General features: G+C 37.6%; 1 protein-coding gene across 2 annotated transcripts in view; it reads left to right on the forward strand.

Moving 5' to 3' along the window:
• EEFSEC (eukaryotic elongation factor, selenocysteine-tRNA specific) overlaps positions 1-21,868 on the forward strand; it is a 120,031-nt gene that overhangs the window by 34,506 nt on the left and 63,657 nt on the right. For both annotated transcript variants that reach the window (XM_032698828.1, XM_032698829.1), the window contains exon 4: positions 2,720-2,884. In XM_032698828.1, coding sequence (XP_032554719.1) covers positions 2,720-2,884 — 165 coding nt within the window. The remainder of the gene's footprint in view (positions 1-2,719; positions 2,885-21,868) is intronic.

The raw sequence follows: 21,868 nt of genomic DNA on the forward strand, positions 1-21,868 counted from the left end.
AGAAGTTGAAGTTACATGCCCCAAAAGTGGATCTCCTTTTTCAACTACTAGGCTACAAAGCCTTTGAATATCTGTATCTTAAGAAATGACCATCCACAAGTGTGCTGAAATTGTCTTTAAAGTTGTAAAGAGTTAGGAAGCATAGTGAATAAAAAATAGCTTTAAAATTCTACCAAATCTGTGGTAGGTGTTGTTTTATAGTTGTACCATAGTTAAGAAAACAGGAAAGTTGTAAAGTCAGGCACTCAAAAGTTACACATTGGGAATTGTCTCCTTCCTCCATGTGTATATTGTGGTCCAGTGTTTAATTGCATGATTCTTTATTATAAACCACCCCTACCTTACTTCTTGCACAGGATGGACTGGACTCAACTAGTGAGCAGGTAGTCCATATTTTATTTTAATTCTCATTATTCTCTGTGTGGCCTCATGACTCCATTCAAATACTACTCTGCATTCAGAGTAATTAATTTCCTCCTGGAGTTTTCTTGGCACACATCACTGTGGTCTTGAGTACTTGGCAAACAGTTAAATTTACTTCCAAAACACCTATGGGAACTGTAGAGGTGACTTTAATCCATGTTTAGATTGGAAAGTTGAGGCACAAAGGAGCTAAGTCCACTGAGTTTACTAATTTTAATTGCCAAATTTAAGGAAATTAGGAGCTATTTTGGGACATGCTTGTGTTCAGATCATAGTACCTGCCAATTCTGATTTCAGTTAAGAGTGCTTAGCACTTCTGTTAAGCTTTGGGGTTTCTGTTTGGACAGTCTGAGGTGTATAGTCAGTGATTACCTATAGAAATTTCATTTTTGTGAGAATGACAATACGTGGGAGTTCTGCCCGAAGTATAGAATCCATTCTCTAAAGAAGCACTACCTGCCTTCATGATGAAATCATCTTCTCTGATACCCTGCCTTGCTTACTGCATGTCTTACACATCTGCAAAAGATAAAAAGCATGACCTGGATTTACCCTGTGTCCTGAATGAGATAGGGCCTGGGAAAAACTGTATGATCGTGCAACTAACATTATATCAGACCCATATGAACAAAAGAAGACTTCAAGCAAACTGTTGCTTCACAGATATCCTCAGTTCCAGTGGTGTGGGTTGTTGTTTGGTTGTGGTGTTTTGTTTCTTTGGTTTTTCTGGAGGGGTGGGGGAGGAAGAATACCTTCTCAGATGTTCAAAACCTTAAATTATATGGCATGGAGCATATACTGTGAAGGGCAGGATGCTTAAAATACTGAGGGCAGTTTGTAGCTTGTAGTAGACTTGCCATCCTTTCTGTGAATTAGCTTTAGGCAAAAGCAGCATCTTTGTCCTGGAGGGCTGCTGCTGTTGTTTGCAGACAGCTGAAAGTAGTTCTAAAAGAGAGGCATTATTCTTTGAGGACTTGTCAGATTCTGATTTGGATGCTGCCAAATTTAAAACTGTAAATTGCTGAAGTTAAGGTGCAGCATCAATCATCTGGCCTAGGGCAGCCTGGCTTGTATAAAGGCAGGACATTGCACAGAGCTGCTGAACAGTGAATGCTGTATCAGCTCCCAGGCTTGTGTGACCTGAGATGGGAATGGGTATGGGATGTAGGATAGACTTAGAACAGACTTAGTAAGAACCAGTCTACCCACAGAAATGTCTAGAGAGGAGATGTGCAAGTCCTTACTTCTGCCTTCATCTGGTTCCTGGTATCTTTGCTGGAACGTTCCCCAGGGTTAAAGCCTTTGAAGGAAATACCAATGTTGCAGCTGTTTCTATCAACTCTGAGACCTAATATTAGAAGAGCTGGTAAATGCTTTGTGAGCCCTGCCATTGAGCTTCAAGGTATTATTCTTTCTGTCCTTCATAAGAGACTCTCTCCATTGCTCTGCCATTACAATTTGGGCTTAATCTGCAGTTTGACCTTAAAAACTGACGTTAAAGGCAGTGCCAAGTGTATATACTGGTGTTATAAGAGAATAAGAGATCAAAAGTGATTTGAGACAGGAGCCAACCAGTTCATCTGAACACTGTTGGGTACACGACTGCCTTGTTAAAATCTTCTGTCTGTGATGATGCATTTTAAGAAACATAGTATTTGTCAGCAAAAGAGAAATGCTAATCTCTTTTCTAGAGAATTTCTCTAGAAAATGGTACTTAGGTAGCTGTTTTTCTTAGTGGTTTGATCCTCCAAGAAGTGTTAACAGAAATCTGAAGGAGAAGTTGACTTTGAAAACTTAACCCAGTGTAATAGTTTCTCTAGGAAGGGAGACAGAGATAGACTTTATGGGGCACTAATATCTGTATATAAGTTCATTTTCAGAAAATCCAAAAAAGCTGAAGTAGCAAAATGCACTGTAAAATTGTACTTTTGGGGGTTGGGGAGTGGTGAGAGGCAGAATGACACGTACAGGGCTTTTTTTTCCCCTCTTTGCTGCAGTGTTTATATTGAGTTTGGCAGCAACTTTATCGCCAGTGCGGTTTTGCTAACCAAGCTAAATGTGCAGCACCAAATCTTTCTAAGGCAGAAAATCGAACTGTTCCTGCTGCTAAGTGTGCGTCTCCTCTGTGGCACACACAGTTAATTTGACATTGGTGCGTTCTAAGCTCATTGGGAGATGCCTGGAATCAGTAAAATTGCAAGCTTGTTCAATCAATCATCCGCTTGCCTTCCTTTTGCTGTGTGACTGTCATGACTTTTCACCCAGGCATGGTGCTGCTTTTATCTTTTTTTTTCAGGTCTTGAAGTCTCAGGCTTACCTGCCATCAAGAGACCCCTCAGGACACTTCCTTATGGCAGTCGACCACTGTTTCTCTATCAAGGGTCAAGGCACAGTGATGACAGGGACTATTCTTTCTGGCTCTGTTAGCCTTGGTGACAGTGTGGAGATTCCTGCCCTGAAGGTGAGTCTCTCATTTTCACTCCCCCCATTTTTCCTGATAGAAAGAGACACTCAACAAAGAAGAGAGTGTTCTCTTCCCATCTGAAATTATTCAGTTATTTTCACGGGTTTTTTTGTACTCTACTATAACCCATAATATAACAGGGGGAGACATAGCGATTTTTAAAGAAGGCAGTCAGTAAAGTTACCTGCTCAGTAATTTAGTTGGGTGAAGAGGAGAGAAGACTGACCTAGATTAGCATGTTAGACTTTCAAATTCAGAAAAACAAGGTGGGCATGTTTCCAAGATAGGATGTGCCCAAGGACTGAACAAGGTTTGAATGTGAGACATGCTGCAGTGAGAAGGCTTGCAAAAGAATCTGAGCAGGTAGGCTTCTAGAAATGTCTGCAAGCAAAGGAAATGACAAGGAGAGGGCATTGAAATGCTTGATATACATTCTCTTTGTTTGCTGAGGCTTTAATTGATGTCAGCATGTTCTGGGAGAACTGCTGGAATGCAGTAGGTGGCTTGCTGCCATTGGGATCTTTGGAGAGCTTGTAGAAAGTCACAGGGACCTTTCAATGGCCTTTGAACTGCTGAACTGTTTTTACTATTTAATTACCTTAAAAGATATTCATCCTTTAAAAGAGAACAAGGTGATTTTATGCTTGGAACAGGTGAAGTCTATTCCACGGATGCTGATTTGCACTGACTTTACCAAAATAAGTCATGACTGAGGAGTATTTTGCAGCTACCACTTAAAAATGGACCCAGCCAGTAACATTCTGGGTATGGGAAAGTTTTGGCTCAACAAGCCTGGATTGACCCCTTTTCATGTTGTATTATCTTCGAGTAATTACTATAAGGACCCTATTCTTTCATTGAGTGAACATGCTGCTTTCTCATTTTTGACTGTGCTTTGTGGACAAGTGAAGGACTAAGTGAGGCATTCTGATTTCACCTGAAATATATTGTCAGCTGACAATCAGTTTCTGACCAGCCTCTTCTGTGATACCTGTGGCCATCTAGTTTATATCATATTGTCCTTTGCATAGAAGTGATTTGCATGAAAAGTGCTTTGTCATGTCTGCTTCTGAGTTCTTCATTGCCCATATTCTCCTGTGCAACATGCAGCCCATTTTGGGAGCTGTGCTTTCAATTCCTTCTGGGAAAACGCTTGCTGGAATTGTAGCTCTGGTTTCAACCTCTCCTGCTTTCTGCTTGCTGTTCCTTCCCTTTTCTGTGTCCTGTTCACAATCCTGGGCCTGCCTGTGCTCAGGGTCTGAAGAGGGATAAGTAGTTAGGAGTGCAAGGCTGATGAGTGTGACATGGCTTCTGCCCAAACAGGACCTTGCACAGAGGGTTTGCTGCTTTCCTTTTGGCATAGCACTGGCCAAACTTCCTGTCATTTTCTGCTCTGGGAGATGGGGGTGAGACAGAGCAATTATTTCTTGCAAAGAAAGAATGCATCACTAGATTATATCTGGAAATGACCATTGGGCTTTTCATGTGCAGTCCAAGAACGTTTTGAAGAAATATATTTAGGCATAAGACTGCTTTTTGAGAATCTGTGTGAAGGAGGAAACAACAAAAACATAGTGAATAACTTGCAAATGGAGAATAGGAAAAGCCTTAAATGGGACTTTAAAAGAGGCTTTCTTCCCACCCAAATGACTGGGAGAGTAGTCACAGAAGTGACAACCAACTTAGCAGATAAACAGGTCGTTTGCAAAGAGAAACCAGATTGCTAGGCTGTTATGGCATTAACAACTTCCCTCGAAGTTTGTTATTTTTACATTTGCTGTTAATGAATTAATCCTTCCACTGCTATGTGTGAAATAGATGTGTTCGTACCTCTGAGTGATAATAGCGGTGGGCAAAGTTTTGGGGTTTTGCCACTAGCAACTTGTGAATATTCACGTTCACGTTGTACAGGTATGGAACCCAAGAGCGCAGTAAAAGGAAGCAACTTCTGTAAGTTTGAGCTGTGTGTTGTACTTACCCCTGCCAGCATCATGCAGAGCTGGGTTAGGATACCTATAAAAGGTCAAACCTTTCTCAGGCCTACAAGGTAACGGAGGAAGCACATTTCACAACACATTGTGGTTTATGACTCTCTCTGACCTTTTTTTGCCCTGACCCAGTGGTAACTGAGATTGACAGCTGGTACCCGCTGGGCATTTGGGGACATTACAAACCAGCTGCTTTTTTTAAATTTGAAGAACCCTCTCACCAAATGAAGTGGCATCACCTTCCAGTTCTACTAATGGACTTCGACATCTTTGACCGCTTGAACCTGCACAAAGGAGGGACACAGCAATTAAAAATAAACAGTGACATTCTCAAACGCCCATGCTTGCTCTGATTGAGGCTGAGAGCACCAGCAGTGCATGGATTCCTTTATGCTTTGCCTATGTAAATTGCCATCTGGGGTTGATTATCCATATAGTGAAAAGAAAAATTATATATATGTGTTGGGCAAAAAGCTTTGACACAGCAAACAGTTCACTATCCAATTGAGTTAGTACTGTTTGCTTCCTAGCACTTGAAATCCACCTTGAAGAGAATGAACCTAGGATTTCTGCAGCAAAAATGTAGTGTTGGCAGAATTCTGAGTGTCCTTTTAGATTATTTCAGTGGTCTTTCAATCTCTACAGTCTTTCAATTTATAAACTGTAACAACTTGTGACATTTTTATTTCTGCTTTTATGAAAGTTTCTGGAATTTGAAGAATAAGGATTTTTTCAATTTAGTTTTATTTTATTGATAGGTTTTGATTTTACTGATGTCTTAGGTATATCTAGTGTAATTTTAGTTCAAGTGAGGATGAATGTCAAATTTTAGTGCTACTGTGTCTTTTTATAGCACACTTTAAATGAAAAAGGAAAGTCTTGTGTGGTTTGTTGTTTGTTTGTTTGGTTTTTTTTAAGTGGAGCAAAGGTATCTTTGCCTTCCTGATCTGAGTGAGAGGGGGAAATCATGGTGTTAATGATTCTACCTTCGGATTTCACAGTTGCAAGCACATTAGAAATACTGACCGATTGGATAAAACAGATAATATGTTAATATGCTTTAAAGATGCTTTAGGGCATAGAAAATATCCCAGATTGGTTAGTAAGAATCACTCTGTCTTAAGAGTTGTGAAAGATCATAGAAGAGGTCAAGTCTGAATTGAATGAGGAGGCAGAAGTAGATGTACACAGCTAATGGATATAAACCTGGCCATCCTGAAAGTGTCCACTCAGCATTGCCTTCCCTGTGATCAGGGGCTGCAGAAACCACAGGGCATGTCCGTGGCAGCCAAGTACAAAGACCACTGTTGCATTTGGGTTTTTTTCAGGAGTTCTAAGAAGTAGAAACTTTCATTCTTTCTTTATAGTCAGGTTCCTGTCTGTCCTGTTTAATGTAATTGCTGACAAATGCTGGAGCAAGTTGGTGCAAGCTGAGTGGCTGGTGGGGGTTCGGAGCTATGTTGCAGCCCACATAAAGTACAGTGTGCTGCCACTTTGTACTGTGTGTCAGAAGTTGGGAGTGTCTTGAAGGCTGAGTATCTGTGTTAATGCTGAGCAGTTATGTTCATGTTTTTCTGTAGGGGATCATGTGGGGAATTTTGCTGTGTGCTGCAGCTGAATAATGTATCTTGTGTTGGACGGTACGAAGTCATTTCTTGTGTAATAAATCATGTGGACATCCAGTCTTTGGACTGACCTTGGGAAGTGCCTCTTGAGACGTTGTCAGGTTTTTGATCTGCTACGTGTGCTTGAGCTGTTGTCATTAAAGAGAAAGAGAAATATTCATACCGGGTAAACTTCACCATCCCAGAGGTTTGCAGTAGCCAATTGCCATTATTAGTGTTGAGCATTTCAGTCTCAAAAGTTGCAAACACGTTTATGAAATGCTTCCCTTGTAGTTGGAGAACAGTCATCCGGGTGTTTCAGTACTTTGGTGAGCTTTCAAGAGGTCATGTGAGATGTCAAATATGAAAAATGTGAGAAACTTGCTTCTGTTTATCTAGTCAAGTCTCCTAGTAAATGAGAGTGTTGGTTTAAACCAGCAGTGAATTCTGTTTGGCAGGGGCCTGTTTGCTGTCAAATTATATTGACTTCATGAACTTCTTAGAAGCATTGTTTTGTAAGTGTGCTACTGAGAAGCTTCATAGCTTCATACACTTTCACCATATGAAAAGAGATGTTTTCTAAGTTTTTTTTTTTTGTTGTCTAGGTACCTTGGACTTTGTTTTGGCAAAGATTTTGTAGTTTTCCTGGCTCGTACAACAAAAAAATTCTCTGCTGTCTGATAGAATAACTCAAATTGTATTTGCAAGACTATTTCCTTCAAACTAGTGTAGCTGTTAAAATCATAACAGAGAGATCAGCTTTTGTCCATGTGAGTACTTCAGTCTATCCCAAGACCTGTGATTAGTGAGCTTTAGTATATACATGTAGTGAGAACTAACTAGCTTATTTAAGGACTTTCGCACAATCAGAATTGCACAGTTAAGCTTTGTGACAGGGCATTTAAATCTCAGAAAACTAAGTTGGATCAAACCCCACTGAATTGGATCACAAAGACATTTGTATGTGGACTTAGATGGTGAAATCTTAAAGAAGTTTTTACTTCTATCTTTTTGAGTTCCTTGGGCCTCCTAATATACCCCTTCCAAATTTTAGACAATGTTGACTGTTTTTTACCTTGCAAATACATAGAACCCTTGCTGAATTTTCGGAGAGTATATCTGAATATTATTTCTACATCTGTTTTTTCCAGTGCTGCTTGGATTATTTTTGCCCAGTGCTGATACAAACAGCCTTTAAAATGCTACAGTTCCTCTGCTGGGGAAGGAATCTTGCTTGCCTTGAATGTTTTTCTTTTCATTGAAATGCTGTGAAGAAGAACAGTTCAGAAAATTGGGTTGGGCGGGAATCAACTAAATGTAAGTGATAAAATTGTGAAGTGGCAGTTCACAGTACATGTTAAAATATGTGGGTGAAAAAAATAAAAGAATTCTAAATCCTAAATCAATAAATTAAAAAAATAAACATAATGTTATACATGCGGTTTAATTCACTACAAGAATTAAACTGTTTCTTTATTTGTCTGCCTCTTCTAAAGCATGGGTTGTGTTTTTTGGAGATTTTCTCCTTTCCTAGAAAACATCAGTGTGAATCCTACTGGTTTTGCATCTGCTATGGCATTACTTAAAAGCAAAACATGCAGGATTTGGCTTATACTGGAAAGTACTTCGCTTTCAACATTTAGGATATTATCAGTTGTTTTGGAAGAACTAAACTCCTCAGCACAGTTCCTTGTGGTTAAGTAAAGGATTAAAGACCTGATCCAGTGCCTGTGGAATGAAATTTAGATCTGGCAATAAAAACTTCTCAAATCTTTTGGCTCAATCTCTTAACAGAATAAGAATAGCAGATGCTGATCTTTTACTAAAGATCAATTCCCTCATTTTCAAGTATGGTTGTGTAACTTTTTACTGTGTGGTTTTTTGGTTTTGTTTTTTATTTCTGTTTTAGTTCACAGTTAAAAAAACCCCAAACCCCTAAAACCTCAAGACCACGAAGCACAGAATCAATTTTATTTTTTTTATTAAAAACCCATTAAAAAAAAATCTAGTTAACTTTAGACTTTAAAAAAAAAAACCCTCAGGAATAAAAATGCTCAGGAAGAGATTTTTATGTTGCTATTCTTTCACTACCTGTTCTTGAAGTATACTGTTTTAGTTCTTGGTAGTTTAGTTGCTGGCAATTTTTAGTAAGTATCATGTAGGTACAGTAAAAAAGGGGAGCAAGATAAAGGACTTTATGCCATAAGTTTTATGTAGGACCAGAGATAATACTAATAGAAAAGGATCTTGATACATATTGTGAGGTTTTCAAATTTTTTGTGCTTGGTCAGAGCAGAAGGGAAGGAAGCCAGGGGAGAGCAGCCAACCTGAACAGTGCTAATCCAAACCATACACTGTATTTTTGGAGCTTGTGTGTCTAATGTGATCTCTGTAGGCAGAGAAATGGCCTAGTCCCTGCTGGCCAATTAACTCTTCAAATACTGAAATTCATCCTTTTTTTTTTTTTTTTTTTTGAGGTCTAGATGTGCCCTGTGGTCCCTGCCAGATAGAAACAGTTGGGATACAGATTGCATTCTAATGGATGAGAAAAATTACCCATGGTATACAAATTTTTTTCCTACAGTGAATCTGAAAAGGAAGAGAATTGTAACTTCTGCCTTGCTTCTATCCACTTAAACCATCTCGAAATGACTGTTAGGATCAAGGCTTCACGTGGAAGTGCAGCATTTCTGGAAACAATACTGGTCTCCAAAGTAGATTTTAACTTCTGCAGTAGTTCCCTGGTAGTACTTGCTTGTGCTTATCTGCAGTGCTGACTGGTAGTGGTTAATGTGTGAGATAGTTTGAAGTGTGTATTTTGTGCCACTCCCATGCAGGTAATTTTGCCTTAACAGTTAGAAAGTGCAGAGAGTTGTTATTTCCTAAAAACTGGTACATGGTTCAGATGGGCTCAAAATGAAAAAATAATACAGCATCATCTTGACTCCGAGTAGATGAAAGTACCGTGTGAGATGAATGTCATACTTTGATTAGATATAATGACTGGTTTTCTTAGATAAATTACATTTTTTGTGTCTAGGTTTCAGTAAATAACTTGTCCCATGAGATCTGTTAGAAAAGATGAAGAAAGTTCTTACGGAAATAAAAGGTGGGAAAGAAACTGAGCTGAAGAAGCGGGAACCATTGTACTGACAGGAAAATGATACAGGTAGAGTTGTTCTGAGGTTGGTCCTGGCACTGCAGTGTAACAGTTCCACAGGTGACTCTGTGTGCTCTCTCCTGTATGTCAGCATTCTCCTTACTACTGTGCCATGTTAGTGTCCTCTCCTGTCTCCTTTAGGCTGCTGGCAGATGTGACTTCATACACAGTCTATGATGCTCAGTGTTCTATAGCTCTTTTGGAATGTGCTGGGTCGAATGGAAGAAGCTCTGTATCCCAGTGCAAAAGCATGGCACCCATGGAAAAAGTGAAATATGTTCCTGTATATCAGTGAACAGTTTGGCTCTGGTATGGCAAAACGTTTGTGGATAAACAAATATTTAGGTTTGTGACTCCAAAACAAAGTTGAAAAGAAAACTAAACGTAATAAGTTATTAACATGACACCTGGCATCTAGATTTTTCTCTATTGTTTTAACTTCCTTTATCTGCTCACTTTACTTTTCCTCCTGCCTATTTCCTTTTTCTCCATTTCTAGCTTCCTTTCTAGTCTGGGTTTGCTCTTGACTGATCTTTTCCACTTAAACCATAGACTAAAGAAACTTTTTTCTCTGTCCATTTTCTCACCTGCTGTTGCAATTTTGAGTAACAATGCGGTTGTATATGCTTTCATCCCCTCGAGTACATGTTGACTTAAAACCTCTGGTGTTTGAAACCAGCATCAGTCAGGGTCAGATGAGAAATACTGGGATGGTGTTCTTGAACCTGTTTTCATAGGTTGAAGCTAGAGTGGGGTCTGAAAGAAAAGACAAGACCTGATAAACATTGAGTGGTGTTATCTTCTCAAGGGCAGATTCTGATACTTCCTCTACAGAACACTGTATTGGTAGGGCTAAATGTCTTGCATTTATAATTTGTAAAGGAGTCCTGGAGCTGTCTAAAGTGGTTACTCTAAGCAATGATTCAGTGTACAGGAAGAGAAAGGTTTCAAGTTGACTTGAGCCACGATTCGGATGCAGCTGAACGAGAAGACACACGTTATTCTGAGGCTTAGTAGGTAAAGTCTTTCCTGTTGAACAGTTGCAGCTCCAGGGATCAGGTGTTGTGTTCTTGGCTTTATGTACCCTGGGGTTCAAGATCAGTTTGAAACTAAGTTAATGGACATTTCTATAGTAATCAGAAAATTTCATCCAAATGCCTCTTTGTTTAAACTTTATGATAACTTCTTAAAGCAAAGAATGGCTGGTTTGTGTTTGCATAACTTGTTTGCTTAAGCATTGCTGCTGCCAGGTCATTAACTTTATTTCTTTTAATTTATCAGGTAGAATTGTTCTCCATCCAGTTCAATTGAAAACAGACCCACATGCACGTACACATATCGCTTGAGCAGGAATCTTAGTGGAATGCTTGAATAGTAATTGGGAAGGTAACCTCCTGTATGGTAAACACAGCTTCACATTGCATTCCTGCTGTGAATATAACGTTAGTACGAATAGACTTCGTTAGGGCAGAGAGTAACTATCATGTTTTAAATATTTAAATTCAGGTGCTGGAGGCTTTGGCAAGATTTCAGTAACCAGAATGAAGGAAGGAAGGGAGTGTCACTTTTTGTTCTTCCTTGGTCATCCATGTACAGTACAATTCCTCATTTGATCAGGCTTTTAGAAGCAGAACAGTTCGGCAAGTGCTGCATTAACTAAGCCACGGTCTGTCTGTTATAAAAGTTCTGCTCAGTTCTGACCACTGGCAAAGAAAGGATCTGAAAATTGAAAACATTATTTAACCAATATTGCTGAAGACAAATTTGACCAAATAACAAAAAAATGAACTAGTGCATAAGGAATCTGTAATTACTCTATTACCAGAGTATTTCCTTGAAGTATTACTGTAACACCATAGTGAGTCCTCTGGTTGTCATTCCTTGTCTGTGTGTTTGAGATGAACCCACTTACTGAACTCTAAATGTTATTCTTGGATACTACTATGAAAATTACATGAGAACTGACTTTGCTCTTTAAATGTTTGTTCAGTTCATCACCTGAGTCTGTGGTCACATGCCTGTGACAGTGACATGTATTGTTGAAACTAAATGTAAGATGCATCTCCTCACTAAAGTATTTCCATAACTTTGTTATAATAGCTGATGCAGCTTGAATTGGAAAAGTAATACTAGAGAGTGCCAATATTTACAGTATCAGCTGGAATAATATAATTAGGTTAGCTGCCCAGATAGTACTGTGATGAACATGATATGAATGCCTAGATACAGATTTTCATTTGCAACTGTCTGAAATGAAAGGTACAAACTCCCAGGCTCTTCATGGTTGTAAAGATTAGCTTCAAAGCATATGACATAAAATTGGCTTCTCTTGCTTTCTCCTCTAATGAATAAATAATCAAGAATAAACATTTCACACTTTAGGAATAACAAGGAAAGGTCAAATAGCTTTTTAAAGAGTCTCTGTAGCTAATACATCTTTAAATATTAAAATTGTAGAACTTGAAAACTATCAGACCTTTGTGAAAGTTAGATTTAGTGTTGAGCTGTTTCTCTGTAGGCAACTTCTTTGTAAGATATAGTCTCTCCATATATATATATATATATATATATATATATATATATATATATATATACAGGGTGTGTAATAGATTCTGCCAAAGAATGGTAGAAGTGACCTTAATCCTTGTTCAATTTAGTGGCAGAAATCAGCCATGAGAACAGATTAACTCATTGGAAGCAATGATCCTGGTGTATATATAGATGGCAAAGCTTTTCTTTAACAGAAAAGGGATACAGGTGTGGAAAATGATTCAGAAATTTGTCATGTAAGTTTGTCTGAGCCTTCAGAACCTCTTGAAGTTTTTCTGCTCTTTCTTGATATTCATCTAACTTACTTGGTTCATTTTTCTTCGTTTCAATTACTACGTTGTAGTTGCTTTTTCTTAACATTGTTTTCATTATATAATGAATTTCAGTAGCCTGTTGTACTAACCATCTCTAGAAGAGGTTTTAGTCTGGTGTGCGACACCTCATATATAGGACAGCAACAAGTTAACTGGTGGCTTAGGGAAAAAATAGGTACTGTTGTGAATCAGTTCAGTTTTGAAATGTGGGTATTATTCATGTGGTATTTTCTTTGCCTCGTTGAAGACATTGATCCTGCTTGTGGAGATTAGCTGACAATAATTTGAAGTCTTCAGGGTCTGAGGAATATGCAGGTATACCACAAACACTGCAAACAAAACCACAGAAAAGAGGGGAAACTTGAAGAATACATATTTTTACTAAAGGATTGAAATAAATGCCTAATAAGACTAAAATAAATATCCAGTTTGGCCTTAAGTCAGCACAAAGCAATACCAGTCAGTTTAGTCTAAATGCACATCTCTGAAAAAGTGAAGTAAAACACAAAATCCACTGTGAACTACTTTGCATTGGGTTTTAGGAGAGAGTTGGAGTCAAGTGGTGATTGAATAAAAATGTTTTGTACATATGTTTCTATTTCAAATGTTCCATTTCTGTTGTTGACATGATGCTCCTATTTGGGGAAAAACAGTTGTTTGTACAAAGTATATTAAGGTGGCAAGGACCCTCATATTAATGCTTCTTTCCAGTCTTGTCAAAGGTTGCTTGATTGCTTGGGTGTTAGAGGAGGTTATCAAGTATCTTCACTCCCAGGTAGGTCTTTAATCTGTTCTGAGTGGAGATGGAGGAAGTTCTCCAACATGGTGGTACAGAGCAAGGCCCTAACTTGTTCTGAGCCCTTTGGTGGATCTGAGATGCTACCTAAGATTGAAGTTCAGCATAATTTATTCTGATGTCTTAATATTTTTCAGGCATGCATTTCCCTAAGTAGTGGGAAGATGGTAGAAAACTCCTGAGTTGGTAGAAAAATCACGGTGTGTCTGCTTTTCTATCTTGCAGCAAATTCTAAGATGCAGTTGTGGTCAAACACTTTTTTGTAGTACAAAATTCTTTTTTTTTTTTTCCCCCCAAGTCTTTCCTTTTACTTGTATCCTTGTTTGTTTTCATCTTCAGTTTTACTGCCCACCCATCTTACCTGTGGAGGTGGTTGAACTCCCATCTCTAAATCTGCTTTTCAGGTGCCTAATACGTGCAGACAGCACATCAGTGGTTGTCAGAGCTGAGATCACAGTCTCTTGCTGCCCTTTCAGAGAGGTTCTTGGAGATTTTAAAGTTTTGGGGGGATGGAAATTCTTTGCCAACTTCAAATTCACTGTTAGGAATAGACATAATAGGGGTAATAAGAGTAAGGACAACATGTTTAGGAAAGACAACTGTGGCTCCAGTAACCTCTACCACTTCAAAACATATGTACACTGAACTGATTTGGGGGATTACCAGAAATATTGAGGTGTTTTGTTTTTAATTTTTTTAAAGGGATGCTTTTGGTAGGAAACTATACAGTATTTCTAAAAAACAACACTGATTTTCTACTAAAAGCACACAAATCAGAATGGGAAGATAAGGGTTCTAGTCACTGGTTTTGTGGGGGATTTTTTTGGATTTTGAGGGTTTTTTTACTTTTCAGGAGCTTTGAGATTTTTTTGGTTTTGATGAAATTCTTTTATGCAAGTTTCTTGTCTTAATTTCGATTAGAAAAAGCAAAAGCATGATAAATTTCTGGTGTGTTTTTCGCTTGTTCATTTTGTTTATTTAAGTAAGCGTGATTCTAATTCTTGTCTGAGGGTTGCATATGTTAATTAAATATTGGCAAGGTGTTTCGAAGACTCATATATGGGAAGAGAGTTGGGCAAAGTAGTTTTTACGTCAGACTTAAATGGGGTGGGGGAGAAGGCGAAGTTGACGTTCGGGCATAGATTTGTGGTTACAGTGTGACTCACAAGACTTAGTCCATCTGACATGTACATTACAAACAGTTGTAAAAACATGCCATTAGATCTCCACGATGAGGAGTGGGCTGAGTTAACTTTATTTTGAATCCGTAACGTTAACGTTTTCTGGCACAGTGAGCGTAACTCCGCAAATCAAATGTTGTATTATTGCTTTTTCTTTTACGTTACATTGTTGTCCCTGATGGACAAGGTCCCTTCTGATCAGCTCAGAAGTGAAGTTTTAATCCTGCCTTTCATTTGTTCTGTGTCATGTAGTGAAGCTGACACCAACCAGGGCTTTTTACTGGAGTCAGGATTTAGATAGACTTTGACAGAGAATGCATTGATGTGATTTAAATTTTAAATGGTTATGCACAGTGCTTTACAATATACTTACTGCTTTTCTTGCATTTTCCTATACGTGAAAAAACAAATTGGCAGGTTAGATTTGCGTTTAAATGTGATTATATTTAACTTTTCCTTAACGTCTCTCTTAATCTCAAATTGTGTGGTGATAATTTTCTCCAATGTGAACTTCAGTGTAAGTGTAGCTTTGACTCTACTGAACCCATACCTGTATCTGAGCATGACCATGTAGAAAGGAGTCTTGTATTTTCCTACTGTTAAAAGTTATAAGGAGTCTTTATTCAGTATTTGGGTTCCTGTGTTTTGTTTTAAGTTTTTGAAAGTATTGGCTTTTGTAGTGGATTCCTTAGGTTCAGTCTCAGCTCGGAAGGAGACGTTATAAACATTTAATAGTTTTAAAAGAAGCTTTTTGGAAACTACATTATCTGTGGTATGTACTGTATGTATGAGGACTTTTTATATTTTCGTTTCAGAAGAGCAGGGTTTTTTTTCTATAAAGCCATGAAGATGAACTTTTTTGTGATAAAGAGTGAGCTTTAGGGTCTGGTTCAGATTCTGTTTAATCTTAGCTTTAATACAGTTAAGACTTCATTCTGTGTTTAAATCCCCTTGCCAAAATAATTTATTCCATATACTGTTTTTTTTACTTGTGTTTGTAAGTCAGATACTCGAGTATGTTGTTACAGAAGCATGATTTAAAAAATCTTTCTTCCCCAATACAGAGAAATAGCAACAAGTGGAATTTGATTTGAGGGGCTGAATGTGTCTGCTACACTGAGAGTAAGAGGAAACCACTTTTCAGAGTGCACAGAGATGGCACAGCAAGTTTTGAAAGTGGAGTGTGTTGGGGTTTGGGCTTTTTTTGTGGGGGGTCGGGGTGAGCAGGGTGTTGGTTGTGTGGGTGTGGTTATTAGATTTTTTTTTTTTAATACAGGTACTAAAAGTTAGAGTTGTAAAGAAAAACATATTGTCAGAGATGTTGATTATCCCAGTTACCACTCAAATAATTTGCAGTCACAAGAGCTCAGTGTTCATGCAAATCAGACTTTGATTTAATGATGGATTTAGTTTTTAACTGTAAGAAGTGACCAATGGAGTATTGTAAATGTGTTTTATTTTTGTAGCCAGTACTTTACCCTGTTATATTCAAAGAGCATATAGATGTGTTTCTCATATGCAATTTTTTGTGTGCAAATTTTATCTAGTTTGAGTTTGTAGCGCTCTGATAATGATCAGAATTCTGCAATAATGAAAAATAAATCACAGTTAGAACAGGCAAATATTTGGGCTTTTGAACCTGCAGGATTATTTTGTATCTTTTTTTTTTTTTATTTGTTCATGACTACAACAAGCTTTAGTTTCTTTGAAGCAGACATCTTGGTGAAAATGGGAGAAGCTGAAACCAGTGTGGGCAGGTGTTGAGCAAATGTCTCCTATGAGCTCTCACAAGGGTTGTGTTATAGATCTTTGATTCTTTTTATTAGTCTGTTCAGAATCTCACTTCTCCAAATTGGACTTAATTGCTGGGTGATTCTGTGGCATAAACATCCAGATGTATATCTGTTAAAATCTGATTCCAGCCAGTCTTCCAAGTAAGTTTTGTTTACCCCTTGTACATCCAAGGCTCACTTAGGTACCTTCTTCTCAGAGCTGGTATGTTGTTGTTTCAAGATAATTTTAACTGACAAAATTACTAGACCACACACCTGGGGTATTTAGTTATACCTTTTGAACCACACTTACAAAAATGTAGAGGACTTCAGTATTCCAAAAACTGTGAATGTTTTCAACCTCGTCAATTATTTTTAATATTAAAGTCAGCAGATGGAGCCAAAGGCTTGTAGAAAAATTACTTGTGCTGAATGTATATGAAACCACAAAGCCCACTAAGTTTAATTAATAATGTTTCTACTAAAATTTATAACAGCAAAGCTATTTATTTGCTGCTAAGCCTCATCGTATCATCCTTTTTTCATTCCCTTGTCTCTGTGCAGAGTGAGAGCTCACCCCTTCACGTACCCAGAGTCTAGGAAGACTAAAAAGAGTGAAGTTTGAGTGGGAATCTGGTTTTCTTTGTAGATTTACATCTGTGGAATGGTTTCTGCTGCAGTGTTCACCACTTACCAGAAAAAATGGTATTATATTTTGTCAATATTTTTCCTTCTCCTGTGAGCATGGTAATTGGAATCCACTGTTGAGGGTTAGATTGGAATTCATAGCAACCTCGTTTTCATTGTTACATGGTTGGTAACGTTTTGGGGTTTCATGTTTTTCTTCTGAAATGACTGAAATGAGCCTTTGCCTTAAGTAACATGTCAGACTTGATATTCTAATAGGCTAACCCTATGCTTTCATTAAATGCTTTTGTTAAATTTTTTTTTTTAATCCTTTTTGGATTTTAAATAATATTTTCAGAAAAGTAAGGGGTTGGAGTGTTCTCCAAACGGTGTGCAATTTATCCCACTTTAATAAAATAAAAAAACTCAAACACAATAGGTGGTACCTACCTTTTTCAGGAAAAGGGAGAAGAAAACTGCCGTAGTTTTAAAATATGATATACAATGGGCATGCAGAAAATTATGATGACTGAACAGAGAATGTTCCAATGGTACAGTATTGTTCTGCCTTTAAATAAAGGCAGAAAAATGAAAATGTTGAGTGACTAACGACAGTGGTTTTGTCTATTAAACTTTATGTAAAAAATTCTTTCTCCTCTAATCTTCTGGAGGAATATAAAAATGTACATATGTTACACATAGAATATAGAGGAAGTGGGATATAAATATATGCTTAAGTATTGCTTTTGTATTTTTTTTCTCTTTTTTTTTTTACTGATTCTTGAAGTTCAGTCGCTTTAGTTTGAAGTAAGGATCTCCTTAGAGGGACTTCAGAAACTTGGCTTACTGGCCAAGTTAAAAGCTTTTCTTATTTTTCTGTTTATCTTTGGCCTCATCTCTGTTTAAAATGTCTTTCCCCACTTCTCCCGTTGATAGACAGTGATAAAACTTCCACCAGTTGTACCAAATTGCTGACTTAACTTCCTTTAATGAGCATAGGCTGTAGTAGCAAGAGTTTCTCACATTGATGTTTTTCTTTTGAATGATATAGTCAGTTTTTAGTTTCAGATTCACTCCAGACTTACTTACAGGCTTTTTTGGTTAGACAGTTTTCTTCCTACACATACGTACTCACTTCCAATAAAATTATATTTTCTTTTCAAACCATTTGCATTGTGCTAAGAAGCTCATACAGGACTGGGAGGGTGCATCCCAAATTATATTATTGTCCAGTCCCCTAAAGTAACCACATCTTGCAGTCTCACTGTGATATGAGTATCTTCTATGTTAATATTTACTGTAGGAGGATATTAATGCATCTTTTAATATAAAGAAAAAATAAACTGGTAACAGAGGAAGACACAGTGATTTTTGCTATATTGGAGCAGTGAGAGCTGGTGACTATGGTGAAAGAAATCTGCAAATAAGGCAACCTGATTATGAAAAAGTACTTCTAAAAAAATCTGATGGAATTCTTAAAAATATACTGCCAGAAAAAAGAAAGAAAAAAAAACCCACAAAAAAACCCCCAAACCACCAAGCACCCAACCCAAACCTAAATAATATAGAGAATAATGAAAAATTTTGCCCATTGCTGGATAGGCCAGATAAGCCTTTTTTGGACTGGATTCAGTCATCTCAAAGAATTTCTTGTGGTCTGCACACTTTGGATTACACGTAGTTTCAACTTTAAATTAAAAAGAAAAGGTTTTGACGTTCAGGGCTTGGAGGGAGTGACAGTTTGTAGTTTTCAGTCCCGACTGCAGCCAGAGCAGACACATGTAAAATCCTCTTCCAGTCTTGGAATGTTAATTTTGAAGCCTAATTGTGGTGCTTTGAAATGCCATTGGCCGTTTTGGGGAGGTTGTCTCAGCAGGTGTGACTGGGCAGCTACAGCCCTGAGACCCAAAGGACAGGAAGTGAAAGATTCTGTGAGGAAAGAAATGAAGCAGGAGAGACAAAAACAGAAGGAAAATAAAAAGAGATAAATGAAAAGCTGGTTTTTTTGTGTGCTGCAATACCCTATAAAGATTGTTCTTAACTATTTGAAATATCTTTACATGCTAGCATTAACAGTCTACTCTTCTTTCACAGGCTTCTTGTTGCTCCCCTTACTTTTACCTAGGTTCTGTTGTTGGTGTTCTGCTGTCAGGTGTTTGTGTGATGGCTCTAGCGCTGCCTCTTCTGTTAAACGTGCACGTTGCAACCTCAGTGAGCCTATTTTTAAGGTTCCCTCGTGGACCACATCTAGCTTCCTTTTAAAAGACCCATAATGGATTAAAATTATTTATAAATTGAAAACTGTTTATCAGCTTTCTCCTGACTGATGGCTGTTTCTTTATCACTGATATATAAATTCCCAGGACAGACATTTCTCAGATTTTTTAGAAAATATTCTGGCAGTGTGTCCTAAAACAAATCAATAATTAAAAACAACAACAAAAGCAAAATTGCATTTTGTTCGTAGTTTATCCTGAATATTTTGGTAAACATCCCATTAACCAAGAGAATCCTCTTGATCATTCACTGTACCTCAGTGGTACTTGCACATCTCTGCACAACAGGCTTGTTCCCTTCCCTGAGTTGCAGTAGGTTTCCCATATCCCGTGTTTCTGTTACAGGTGTCTGTGATACTTGATACTGGAAAATGAGACTGCTTGTCTGAAAGAAATGAATTTGTACAGGTACTCAGAAATACTAAAATATGCTGGTGATTGTTGTAATTTCTTTGGATCTTGATGAAGGTTTTAAAAATCATGTCAGTAGGACTACAACTAGGAAGTATCTGGGTGTAAAATGCAGAAATATTTATTCACCTGATGACAGCTAAAAGGTTTAGGGAAATAGAAAGATAATAGAAGATTAGAAGTGTTTAAAAGATAGTTTGTACTTCTGTCATTTGAATACTGCTCCTGGCTGTCATTGTCAGAATATACTAGGTATGCTTGCAGCATGTATCAGGAATTCTTTCTTTTATAGTCAAACCTAGGGTTTTTTGAATTGGACAGCTCTTCCACAGCAAGTTAACAAATCCTTGAGAGGCAAAGAAGTCACAACTCTACGTCTGTTGTAAATGCTTGTTGTATCAGAGGTGAGGGACCCTTTCCATGAGTTAATCAAAAAGACCTATGCAAACAAGCAAGAGGATTTTTTTCTTCAGTCAGTCACTACAGTTACAGAGCCTGACATTGTTAGGTGAACCTTCGTGATCTCATACGCTACTGCAAACTCTCGTGTGCCAGACCCCTCTTAATAAAAACGTGGGGCACTGGATACACAAATTCATAGCAGCTGTCACAGCTGGGCTGTGCTGAAGTTTGGTCAAGACCCTTTGAACTTTTTATTTCACACTAATCCCATTTACTGTGATCAATATACGGACCTCCAACTCCTTGGTCTGTTAATTAGGTGTCAAGTGTTGGGTTGGCCTGTGTCAGGCTGTAAAATACAAACACAGAAGAGACTATCGGTAGGGAAGTAAAGTGTTTATTGTCTGAATGTATAAGAGTGAAAAGTTGCCTTCCTAGCCTGAGATATCCTTAGGGATCATAGGAGTTTTTTGTTTCTCTCAGTAGGGTAAATGTATGGTTAAATATGCATTTTAGCAAAAATATTAGTGCTATTGGGAGCTGCAGAATAACGTAAAAGATCCAATTCTGCAAATAATTCAATGTTGGAATAGCTCTTTGATTACCTATGCCCCTACCTTTTTCCTCTGTTAATAAAAATACTTAATAATTACTCTTGAGATGGGAGTCCTTTCTTGTTTTGTGTATGTAAATCTAAAATGAAGTTTCCTCTAAGACTTACCAATGTTTATTTTAACTTGTGCTTTCTAGCATTCAGGGAATAGACAGGATAACTTAGATCTTGATTTCCCTATCTCAAAGAATTTCGGGAGGTTTTTGAACTCCCCCATCTTTAGTTCTCTATCATTCAGGGAAGAGTAAATATGTAGAATGATATTTCAACTTGCATACATTTTTGGGTTCCTTTATTTCAGCCTTTCAGTGACAGAAAGGACTGGGGAGTTTTGAGTAGTTTGTTTCATCTCCTTTGAAGAAAACCTAAAATTTATAATCCCAGATCAGACCTTTCCTATAACTCAGGCAACTCATCCTGTTAACTGTTTTAATATATGGCACCGCTATTTCATTAAACAACATCCAGGAATAATTAGTTCAGCAACGATGCCTCGGAACAAAAGCCCTTGATTTCGTTTAACTTTATAAGTTGGTCTCTTTTGATCTGCAAGAACACATCTGGGGCCTTTAAGAAAGCAGAAAGAAAAATATTAAATGTTTAGTAAGGCTGTTGGTGAAGGTTTTAAAGCACAGTAACCCTTTGCTACCAGGATGTAGCTCAAAGGCAAAAAAGTGTGAATTTCTCATTTCATGAGCTATGACATGGCGCCTCTGTATGGTAAATACTGGGTTTTTTCTGGTTGATGACCACTACATTTTGGCTTGATTTCCATTTTCATACGATGCATTATCTTCATCCTTTCCCTGGTTTTTCTGACCTTTTGCCCCCTTCTTCTCCTGGCTGCATCTGAATGGATTAATCAGAATCATTACTGTAAACCTGATGGTTTTTTGTACAATGTATCTTTGCATTAGAATTTGGCTTTGCTGCATCAGACTTTGCACTGCACTGCTTTGTTCCTTTAATAGCTTAGTATTATTTGCTAAGGTGGTAGGGATAAATCCATTTGTTCTTTACTCTAGACTTAACTGCTTAGATTTTGCAAATATCATAGAATCCAGAGGATATAAATTTACTCGTCTAATCTTAATCACTGTTATGACTTGTAATAGAAAATTGCTTACCAGTTGAACTCTTTAAAATTTGCCACTAAAAAATTCCTGCCTCAAGGGAAAACTATAAAGGTTTTGTATGCCAGTTGTTTTTTATTTCATAAACTAAAAAGTATTGCAAAAAATACTTGTCTGATAGTAATTAATTCCTTTTTCTTTTCTTCCCGTAGCA

This window comes from Chiroxiphia lanceolata, chromosome 11 (genome assembly GCF_009829145.1).
Source record: "Chiroxiphia lanceolata isolate bChiLan1 chromosome 11, bChiLan1.pri, whole genome shotgun sequence".
Lineage (NCBI taxonomy): Eukaryota > Metazoa > Chordata > Aves > Passeriformes > Pipridae > Chiroxiphia > Chiroxiphia lanceolata.